At 46.6% G+C, this 11,046-nt stretch overlaps 1 protein-coding gene across 1 annotated transcript in view; it reads left to right on the top strand.

Moving 5' to 3' along the window:
* The window catches only part of LOC109938765 (RIMS-binding protein 2-like), an 80,276-nt gene that overhangs the window by 30,781 nt on the left and 38,449 nt on the right, over positions 1 to 11,046 (top strand). Inside the window, exons 8-9 of the mRNA XM_048611764.1 lie at positions 4,470 to 4,584; positions 10,694 to 10,846. Coding sequence (XP_048467721.1) covers positions 4,470 to 4,584; positions 10,694 to 10,846 — 268 coding nt within the window. The remainder of the gene's footprint in view (positions 1 to 4,469; positions 4,585 to 10,693; positions 10,847 to 11,046) is intronic.

The following is an 11,046-nucleotide window of genomic DNA, read 5'->3' as shown; positions in this document are numbered from 1 at the left end:
GAGTGGGGGGATTGGGATATCGCTCCCACAGGGAGTGGGGGGATTGGGGTATCACTCCCACAGGGAGTGGCGGAATTGGGGTATTGGTCCCACAGGGAGTGGAGGGATTGGGGGACTCACTCCCACAGGGAGTGGGGAGTGTGGGGCTCACTCCCACAGAGAGTGGGGGGATTGGGGGTCTCGCTCCCACAGGGAGTGGGGGGATTGGGGGACTCACTCCCACAGGGAGTGGGGAGTGTGGGGCTCACTCCCACAGAGAGTTGGGGGATTGGGATATCACTCCCACAGGGAGTGGGGGGATTGGGGTATCACTCCCACAGAGAGTGGCGGGATTGGGGTATCACTCCCACAGGGAGTGGGGGGATTGGGGGACTCACTCCCACAGGGAGGGGGGGGGAATAGGAAACTCGCTTCCCACAGCAGTCAGTTGGGGGGGGTGTGCATCGAATGGATCGTTGAATGGAAAGCTGTTTGAACACGAGGTAGAAAGAAACAAGAGACTGGGGGGGCAGCATGAAATGAAATAAACTGGACGGAGACTCAGGTGAAGCATCAGCACTAGCAGGGAGCAGCGGGCTGAATGGTCTGTTACTGTGCACTAAATCCTGTGACATTTTACTGAGAGCTGCTCAAGAATGCTCTAAGCAGAGATCATTCAATTCCTGAGATATCCGAGCCTCCAGCAAAAGTGTGATGTGAAGGGACCCCCAGGCCAGGGACAGTGTATCTCAGAGGCTTGCACAGGAAGGATCTGGGAGATAGGGAGGGGAGATGCAGGGGCTGTGGTTCGGGGTGAGTGTGGGCTCGGTCTCTGTACACCTCATGGGGATTGTACGATTGCAGTTAGAGTTCCCAAGATCGGCCATTGTTCCTTATCTCCATTCAGTCAACCACTTGTCATGGCACGTGCCTCAGAGATGAACCTGCAGGGGGCGGTGTTCCTATGTATCTGCTGCCCTTGTCCTTCTAGATGGAAGTGATCGTGGGTTTGGAAGATGCTGACTGAGGATCTTTGGTGAATTTCTGCAGTGCATCTTGTAGATGGTACACACTGCTGTTACTGAGCGTCGGTGGTGGGGGGAGTGGATGTTTGTGGATGTGGTGCCAATCAAGCGGGGGCTGCTTTGTCCTGGATGGACAAGCTTCTTGAGTGTTGTTGGGGCTGCACCCATCCAGGCGAGTGGGGAGTATTCCAGTACACTCCTGACTTGTGCCTTGTAGATGGTGGGACAGGATTTGGGGAGTCAGGAGGTGAATTACTCACTGCAGTATTCCCAGCCTCTGACCTGCTCTTGTAGTCACTGTACTTATATGATGAGTCAAATTGAGTTTCTGGTCAATGGTAACCCCCAGATGTTGATAGTGGGGGATGCAGTGATGGTAACACCATTGATTTTCAAGGGGCAGTGGTTAGATTGTCTCTTATTGGAGATGATCATTGCCTGGTATTTGTGTGGCGTGAATGTTACTAGACACTTCTCAGCCTAAGCCGATATTTTGTGCAGATCCTGTTGTATTTGAACATGGACTGCTTCAGTATCTGAGGAGTCACAAATGGTGCTGAACAGCATTTTTTCCCGAAACCCATTGATTGCAGTGTTGCTAGGGCTCCCTGATGCCACACTCGGTCAATGCGGCCTTGATATCAAGGGCTGGCATCTTCACGTTTCCTCTTGAATTCGATTTTTTTTATCCATGTTTGAACCAAGGCTATAATGAGTTCTGGACCTGAATGACCCTGTTTGATCCCAAACTCAGTGTCAATAAGTTGATCCATTTGACAGCACTGGTGATGACACCTTCCATCATTTTAGTGATGATCGAGAGGAGACTGATGGGGCGCTAATTGGCCGGGTTGGATTTGTCCTGGTTTTTGTGTGCAGGACATACTTGAGCAATTTTCCACATTGTTGGGTAGATGCCAGTTTTGGGGCTGTACTGAAACAGCTTGGCTAGGGGAGCAGCAAGTTCATTACTATGCCGGAATGTAGTCAGGGCCCATAGCCTTTTGCAGTATCCAGCGTCTCCAACCGTTTCTTGATATCATGTGGAGTGAATTGAATTGGCTGAAGACAGGTATCTGTAATGCTAGGGCCCACTGGAGGAGATTATTAATCAAACCAACTGCTGTCTAAGCTGCTTCCAATTTGAAAGCTCTTCACTGTTGACTTATCCGAGTATTTCCAGCTGGATGCTGGAGTTAGGTACTGATGTGTTTGGAATTTAACGATGCAGTGCGATATTGAAGTCGGACCATGTTGCTGTGTAGTTAGACAAAGGTTATTGTGAGCAATTGTGCCCACTGTTTCAATGTGACAATCACAGTCTCCAGAAATCTGCAATGTTTTTGATTTGATACTGACTGATAACATTAATTTCCTTGTTGTTCTCCTTGCCTTGTGTTATTGCAGTACCTGCCCAGAGAAACTGACAGCTCAGGACAACGCCATTCAGCCTTGTGCTACTGTCCCACTCTCCCTGTTCATTCTCCATAACCCTGCAACTTCAACAGTACAGGATACATTTGCCAAAATTTCGAGTTATTTATCCTGGTGAGGGATTTTGTCCAATGGGAATGAATAGTAGTAATCTGTCTGCTTGGATCTCTGTATCCAGTGCCCAGTGCACATCCCTGGGGGAAACACTCAGTTAATCACAGTGCTTCTTGCTCTATTGTTTCCCTTTTGCAGTCACATCCAGATTGCTCCTTTTGTTGTGGCCATGGGTGACCCTAACACCATCCACTATAATTCATTAAACAGGTCACTGCAGGGCATTGCTAATGTGGGAGATTCAACATCTTGTTGCTGGCCTTTTTCGAATGTTTTTGCTCTAACCCAGGGCCTGTGAGCATGTGAATGTTGCTAAATGTCCTGAAGTCAGGGAGTAACTGAGCAGGTAGCTTGCTTTCCATTCTGGTTCAGGGGCACAGCTCAGTTCTATGTGTTGCAATTTTGCTTGCGTTATGCTATTGTTATCTTAGTTTGCCTGCCTGATTGAATAAGTCATGGAGCAGCGAAGCCCCTTGTATTTTTTATTAAGCTTCAGGCTCTCTGTTTAATAGTTGGAGTTATTTCTGTACCATGATTGTATTTTTACAGAACCCCATTAAGAGCATGTGATCACCCACATGGGATGGACTGCATGCTTCCTGTTTCCCACTGGCTCTAGAAACTAATTCTGTCTTTATTTTCTTTTCCCCATTTGATTGTTTGACCACATTTTCTATTGTCTTGTTTAACGAACTGCTTTGTAGATCTCCAATCAGAATAAAAGAGTTGGAGAAGTTCAGAAGGAGAGCCTTGACATTTCATCACAGAAACTTCATTATAAAAAACTTTTCAGTATTCCCGAGCTAGCCGAGGAAAGTGGAGAAAATGCAGAGACACAGCCTCCCAAACCTGTAGAAGGCAAACCCAACTCGGCTGCTAGACAGAAGATAGAAGTGCAATCAAAGATGGAGAAAGGATTGCAGAGTTATAGACCGGGCAAGCCCTGCGTGCAAGACTACAGACAGCCCTTAACGTCAAAGAGACCTTCTGAGGAGCAGAGCTCATCTCCAAAGGCTACGCCCAATGTGGATGATTACTTGTGGGAAGATAGGGTTAGCAGACTAAGTAGAGAGGCCACAAGGAGCGCAGTCAGTGCATTAGACTGTGCAAGTGGGGAAGAGGTTGCACAATCCTTGAGTAACACGACTAACAGACAGAGCTGTGTAACCCTGAGGCTTACGACAACAGGACAGGACGATGATTCGGGATCTGCTGGCTGCCTGGACAGATGTGCCCCCGTGCAGACAAGGGCCCGCAAAAGACCCTTACAGAGGCAAGTTAGCATTGAAGAGGACTTCTTCAGTGCAGAAGCTTCAGGCGGCAGGTCCCTGTCAGTTTCAGATGTTGCGAGTAGGGATACACGAAAGTACAGAGCTGAGAAGAATGTGACAGAGAACAATAATGGAAGGGACATGGTCTGCACAGAAGAGAAGCAGGTTGCCTGGACGACTAAATTAAAAACAAGTAACTCTAGTGTGCCAGATGCAGTTACAGTATGTGTCCAAAGGGACAAGGAAAGATTACTGGTGTGTGGAATTAGCATCACTCCTGCCATCTGCTTGCCAATCAATCTTGTTAATTATTCTCCTTTTTCTTTTCTCTGCTTATTTATTTTCTTTTCTTGGTATGCTTTATGAATTATTTCTCCTATGCTTGGCTTGGTCTGCACTAAATGCCCACAATCATCGTTGTTGATATCTTCATTGCTTGCAAAGAGCCCAATTCCTCACAGGGTCTGTTTGTACCCATTGGCTGTCACTCTTAATTTGACCAATTAATTTGACTAGTTGCTTTTCTGTAGACTAGAATTTACCCCAGTCAATCTGTTTTTGTTTTAGTTTCTTTGCAGTAGAATGAAAAGGGGATACGTTCCTGGTGTCTCAATTTACCTCCCTGTGTCTGGATTTCTCTCTCCAGATTTTAGGCAATCCAGCGGGATCCGGGCGCAAGTTGGACAGAATGGATCATCTGGGCCGACGGGCATCTCATGGTAGTGCCCAGAGAGGAAGGCCCATGACTGTGCCATCAATTGGTGAGTTAACCCCCCAAATCACAGGGTCCATCAGGTCATTAACCCCCCGAATCACAAGGTACATCAGGTCATTCAGAGATAGTAAGAAATGTAGATGTTGGAGTCAGAGATAACACAGTGTGGAGCTGGATGAACACAACAGGCCAGACAGCGTCAGAAGAGCAGGAAAGTTGATGTTTCGAGTTGAGACCCTTCTTCAGAAATGACCCGAAACGTCAACTTTCCTGCTCCTCTGATGCTGCCTGGCCTACTGTGCTCCTCCGGCCCCACACTGTACATCAGCACATGTTTTTATTCATTTGAGGGAAATGGTGTTGCTAACTTGTCAGCATTTATTGCCTGTCCATAGTTGCCCCTTGAGAAAGTGGTGGTGAGCTGCCTTCTTGAACCGCTGCACTCCATGTGCTGGGGGTTGACCCACAATGCCCTTGGGGGGAATTCCAGGATTTTGACCCAGCGACAGTGAAGGATCGGTGATATATTTCCAAGTCAGGATGGGAAGTGATTTGGAGAGGAACTTGCAGGGGGTGGTGTTCCCATGTATCTGCTGCCCTTGTCCTTCTAGATGGACGTGGTCGTGGGTTTGGAAGATGCTGTCTGAGGATCTTTGGTGAATTTCTGCAGCAGATCTTGTAGATAGTACACACTGCTGTTACTGAGCGTCGGTGGTAGAGGGAGTGGATGTTTGTGGATGTGGTGCCAATCAAGCGGGGGCTGCTTTGTCCTGGATGGTGTCAAGCTTCTTGAGTGTTGTTGGGACTGCACTCATCCAGGCAAGTGGGGAGTATTCCATCACACTCCTGACTTGTGCCTGGGAGATGGTGGACAGGCTTTGGGGAGTCAGGAGGTGAGTTACTTGCCGCAGTATTCCCAGCTTCTGCCTGCTCTTGTAGCCCCTGTGTTTATGTGGTGAGTCCAGTTGAGTTTCTGGTCAATGATAACCCCCAGGATGTTGATAGTGGGGGATTCAGTGATGGTAACACCATTGAATGTCAAGGGGCGGTGGTTGGATTGTCACTTCTGGTGATGGTCACAGCCTGGCATTTGTGTGACATGAATGTCACGTGCCACTCGTCAGCCCAAACCTGGATATTGTCCAGATCTTGTTGCATGTGAACACGGACTGCTTCAGTATCTGAGGAGTCACGAATGGTGCTGAACTTTGCAATCATCGGCGAACATCCCCACTTCTGACCTTAAGATGGAGGGAAGGTCATTGATGAAGCAGCTGAAGATGGTTGGGCTGAGGGTACCACCCTGAGGAACTCCTGCAGAGATGTCCTGGAGCTGAGATGACTGACCTTCAATAACAACGACCATCTTCCTATGTGTCAGGTAGGACTCCAACCACCGGAGAGTTTACCCCTGATACCCATTCATTCCAGCTTCTCTGGGTTCCTTGATGCCACACTCGGTCAAATGCATCCTTGATGCAAAGGGCTGTCACTCTCACCTCACCTGTGCAATTCAGCTCTTTTATCCATATTTGACCCAAGGCTGTAATGAGGTCTGGAGCTGAGTGGCCCTGGCGGAACCCAAACTGGGCGTCACTGAGCAGGTTATTGCTGAGCAAGTGCTGCTTGATAGCGCTGTTACTGACACCTTCCATCATTTTACTGATGGTCGAGAGGAGACTGATGGGCCGGTAATTGGCCGGGTTGGATTTGTCCTACTTTTTACATACAGGACATACTTGGGCAATTTTCCACATTGTTGGGTAGATGCCAGTGTTGTAACTGTACTGGAACAGCTTGGCTCGGGGAGCGTCAAGTTCTGGAGCGCAAGTCTTCGGTACTATTGCTGGAATGTTGTCAGGGCCCGTAGCCTATGCAGTATCCAGTGTCTCCAACTGTTTCTTGATATCACGTGGAGTGAATCGAATTGGCTGAAGACTGGTATCTGTAATGCTGGGGACCACTGGAGGAGGCTGAGATGGATCATCCTTTGGGCACTTCTGGCTGAAGATTGCTGCGAATGCTTCAGCCTTATCTTTTGCACTGATGTGCTGGGCTCTTCCATCATTGAGGATGGGGATATTTGTGGAGCCTCCTCCTCCAGTGAGTTGTTTAATTGTCCATCACCATTCACAACTAGATGTGGCAGGACTGCAGAGCTTAGATCTGATCCGTTGGTTGTGGGATCACTTAGCTCTATCTATCACTTGCTGCTTTCACTGTTTGGTGTGCAACTAGTCCTGTTTGTTGGCTTCATCTTCAGGTATGCCTGGTGTTGCTCCTGGCATGCCTTCCTGCACTCTCCATTGAACCAGGGTTGATCCCCTGCCTTGATGGTAATGGTTGAGTGGGGGATATGCCGGGCCATGAGGTTACAGATTGTGCTGGAGTACAATTCTGCTGCTGTTGATGGCCCACAGCGCCTCATGAATGCCCAGTCTTGTTGCTAGATCTGTGCGAAGTCTGTCCCATTTAGCACGGTGATAGTGCCACACAACACGATGGAGGTTATTCCCAATGTGAAGGGGGGACTTTGTCTCCTCAAGGACTGTGCGATGGTCACTCTTATCGATACTGTCATGGACAGATACATCTGCAGCTGGCAGATTGGTAAGGATGAGGTTAAGTATGTTTTTCCCTCCTGTTGGTTCCCTCACCACCTGCTGCAGACCCAGTCTAGCAGCTATGTCCTTTAGGACCTGACCAGCTCAATCAGTAATACTGCTGCCGAGCCACTCTTGGTGGTGGGCATTGAAATCCCCCACCCAGAGTACACTCTGTGCCCTTGCTATCTTCAGTGCTTCCTCTAAGTGTTGTTCAACATTGAGGAGAGACTGATTCATCAGCTGAGGGAGGACGGTATGTGGTAATCAGCAGGAGGTTTCCTTGCCCATGTTTAACCTGATGCCATGGGACTTCATGGGGTCCAGAGTCAATGTTGAGGACTCCCAGAGCAACTGTATACCACTATATACCTGACTGTATCCCACTGTGCCACTCCCTCTGCTGGGTCTGTCCTGCTGGTGGGACAGGACATATCTAGGCATGGTGATGGTGGTGTCTGGGATGTAGTCTATAAATCTCCTAAATAACAATGCTCATTTAACAACCCAGTACAGGCATGTGAGGCTGACTGGTCTCTTTCTGTGCTGTGACATCTCAGTGATTCTATGAATCATGATGCTAAGAAATGGGAGGGAAGATTTCTCTTACTAAAAGTCCGAAGTCTCTTCCATAAACAGCGATTGTTAATTTATAAAACTGAGATTAATCTGACTTCATGTTGAAGCTTGAAAATAGCTGTAGCCCCAGAGAGAGAGCAATGTGACATGGTGGGCCAGTGTTTAAACTGCAGATAACAAGGTGCAGGGCTGGATGAACACAGCAGGCCAAGCAGCATCATAGGGGCAGAGAGGCTGACGTTTCGGGCCTAGACCCTTCATCAGAAAAGGGGGAGGGGAAGGGGGTTTTGAAATAAATAGGGAGAGAGTGGGAGGCGGATAGAAGAGGGATAGAGGAGAGGATAGGTGGAGAGTTCATTAGTGAGGCCACACCCACATCACAAAAACACCTCCTCCCATACAGTATAAATGTTCTTTACCCTTCACTTGGTATTTCTTGTGAATTGTCCAATGCCTTCTTTTACATTTTAGCAGTTTACAATGTTGTCCGCTCTAGGTCTTATTAAATATAGCAGCAGCCTGAGATTTAACATTTACGTTTGAAGCAATTCTGCATCCTAAGCATTGTTATCTCCATGATGTCCAATCTTGTCCTGTATTTTTCCCTTCTCTGATATTAAATCCTTTCAGCAATATTGTTTCTCCTGTCATGTCCACTTAAAGAGTTCATTTATTCTTCTTCCTTTGAATCTTTTCTGATAAATAACAGTGCTATATCTGTGTGCTGCTTACTGGGGATCGTTTTCTGGTTTCTGCCTTCTGCATGTAAAATGGATGTTGTTCTGCTTTCTCCAGCCAAGATAATGGCTTCCTGTCTTTTCATGGTCAAAACTTTTCACATCCCCACCTTTCACAGCCCAAAGGACCAGCATGTCCCATTCCATAATTCTCCAAAAATGTTTTATAGATGCAGGCTAAATAAACCTTTTTGACTTGGAGACAGTGAGGCCTGTAGATGCTGGAAGCTAGAGTCAGTAAATGTGGAGCTGGAAAAGCACAGCCAGTCAGACAGCATCCGGGGAGCAGGAAAGTCAACATTTCGGGCCAAAACTCTTTGTCAGGACTGGGGAGGGGGGAATCCCCAGAAATAAATAGAGGGAGGGGGCGTGGGTAGGTGCGATGGAGATAGGTGAATGTAGGTAGGGGGTTATTGTGGTTGGTCAGTGGGAAGGGGGGAGTGAATGTCTGAGTCGGAAGATGGAAAGGTTGGGGGTGGAGAGATTTTGAAGCTTGTGAAGTCAATATTGAGGCCATTGGGCTGTAAGCTCCCAAGGTGAAATATCAGGTGTAGTTCCTCCAATTTACATTTGGCCTCACTGTGACAGTGGAGGAGGCCAAGGATGGACATGTCACCAGGGGAGTGGGAGGGAGAATGTTTACATTATTAATCTGCGGCTTTCTGACTACCTTTTTCAGTTAAAAACTATCTGCTTTATCTTTTAAATAATCTGTTTGTTGCAGCAGTGATGTCTGTGAGATTCCCCACTGCTACAGCCTTAGTATTTTAGTTAAATCTATGACCCTTCCTTCCACTGCTGTAGACAGGTCTCATGGTGTGAACTCAGTGTGTAACACTCATTACACTTATTGTGAATGGTTAGTACTCATTTCTTAACTTCTGTCTCTCCCAGCCTGGTACTTTATGCTATTAATTTGAAGTTTCTCCGCTTACTTACAAGGATTTTTAATTTTACTCATGGAACTCTGAAACAGGCCCTCCCCAGCTGATCTTTGAATCAGGATGCCTCTATAAATCCCATACTCTGAGACTAACAATGTGACTGGTTTCCTAAGCTCTTACTGGCACATACTATCTTTCCTATTCCTCTTACCAGGATTTGAAGTGAATGCTTTAGGCTGGAGTGCTGTTTCTGTGTTGACGTTTTTTCTTCCAGACGTTTTGAACAAACATTTGCAGCTGCTGAATGATTGAGTATTCTGAAAAAAGGAAAGTATATAAAATGGGGAAGCACTCTTGTCTTCTGAAAGCCATTCTTCCTTCTGTTGTTACCTTGTGGCATTTCAGTAACGATGCCCACTACTGGGCAGAAACGTTCACCAACACCTAATGGTTGGGTTTGAGTTCTGCCACAACCCTCCTTTCTGCTCTTTGAAGTAAACAATGACAGTTTAGTCAGGCCTAGTGGTATTATCACTAAACTGTTAATCTGAGACCCAGGTGATGTTCAGGGGATTTGGGTTCGAATCCCACCATGACAGATGGTGGAATTTGAAGTCAATAAAAATGTAGAATTAAGAATTGGGTGATGACCATGAATCATTGTTAGAAGAACCAGTTGCTTCGCCAATGTCCTTTAGTAAAGGAAATTGCTGTCCTTACCTGGTCTGGCCTACATGTGACTCCAAACCCATAGCAGTATGGTTGACTCTCAACTGTTCTCTGGGCTTTTGGTGATAGATAATGAATGTTGGCCTAGTCAGACACCCATATCCTGCAAATGAATAAATTTAAAAGAAACTCCTGGTGGGGAATCTTTCTGTACTGGGTCTAAGGTTTGTTCAGTTAACAGTGAGAGAGGATGAGCCATTCATGAGTCTTAACAAGAAGAAGCACTGTCTTAACAAGACATAATTTACTGAATGATAGCAATATTACAAGTGACATTATTCATTAGAAAAAAACTATATCTGTTGGGAGCCAGGGATAACATCTGTCTCCATCTGGATTTCAACCTTGATTCCCTTGAAATCACACAACATCAGGTTAATTTGATATCACGACAGAAAGGTTTACGCTGAAAAAAGGCTGGAGCTTCTCAAGAGTAAGACAATACAGAACTCTTGTTAAAAATTCAAAGCAGTTTGGTGGGACCTGGTTGAAATTATTGAACCTTTACAGGGAAATGTGTAATGTCTTGGTAAAGATGATCATGGCACCAATTCAGTGAAAGGGCTGTGTTTTAATGCAGTTTGCTTTGACTTTGTAACATCTGATATTCTATCTCCATACAGAAATCACAGTGGACAGTAACAGTGAAGGAGGCCATTCCCGTTCAGGAAGTGAAGGGAATATCTCTCTGGCGAGAGATGATGTTTATTATCGTAATGTTGCCAGTCGAAGGAAATGGCCAACTCAACGCAGCATGGCATCTGACATTCGATACGGTAATTAATGAGCAGGCCTCTTCAATTCTCCATTTCAGCTCTTCAGAGTCTTCTTATTATCAGGGATGAGTGAAATTGATCACTGCAACAGATCACTGGAATTGATCACTAGAAAATACCTCCCAGCTCTGGGGTAGTAGGAACTGCAGATGCTGGAGAATCTGAGATAACAAGGTGTAGAGCTGGATGAACACAGCAGG

The sequence above is a fragment of the Rhincodon typus genome, chromosome 24, assembly GCF_021869965.1.
Source record: "Rhincodon typus isolate 14 chromosome 24, sRhiTyp1.1, whole genome shotgun sequence".
Taxonomy (NCBI): Eukaryota; Metazoa; Chordata; class Chondrichthyes; order Orectolobiformes; family Rhincodontidae; genus Rhincodon; species Rhincodon typus.
Note: the sequence above shows the minus strand (reverse complement) of the source record. Positions and strands in the feature narration are given on the sequence as shown.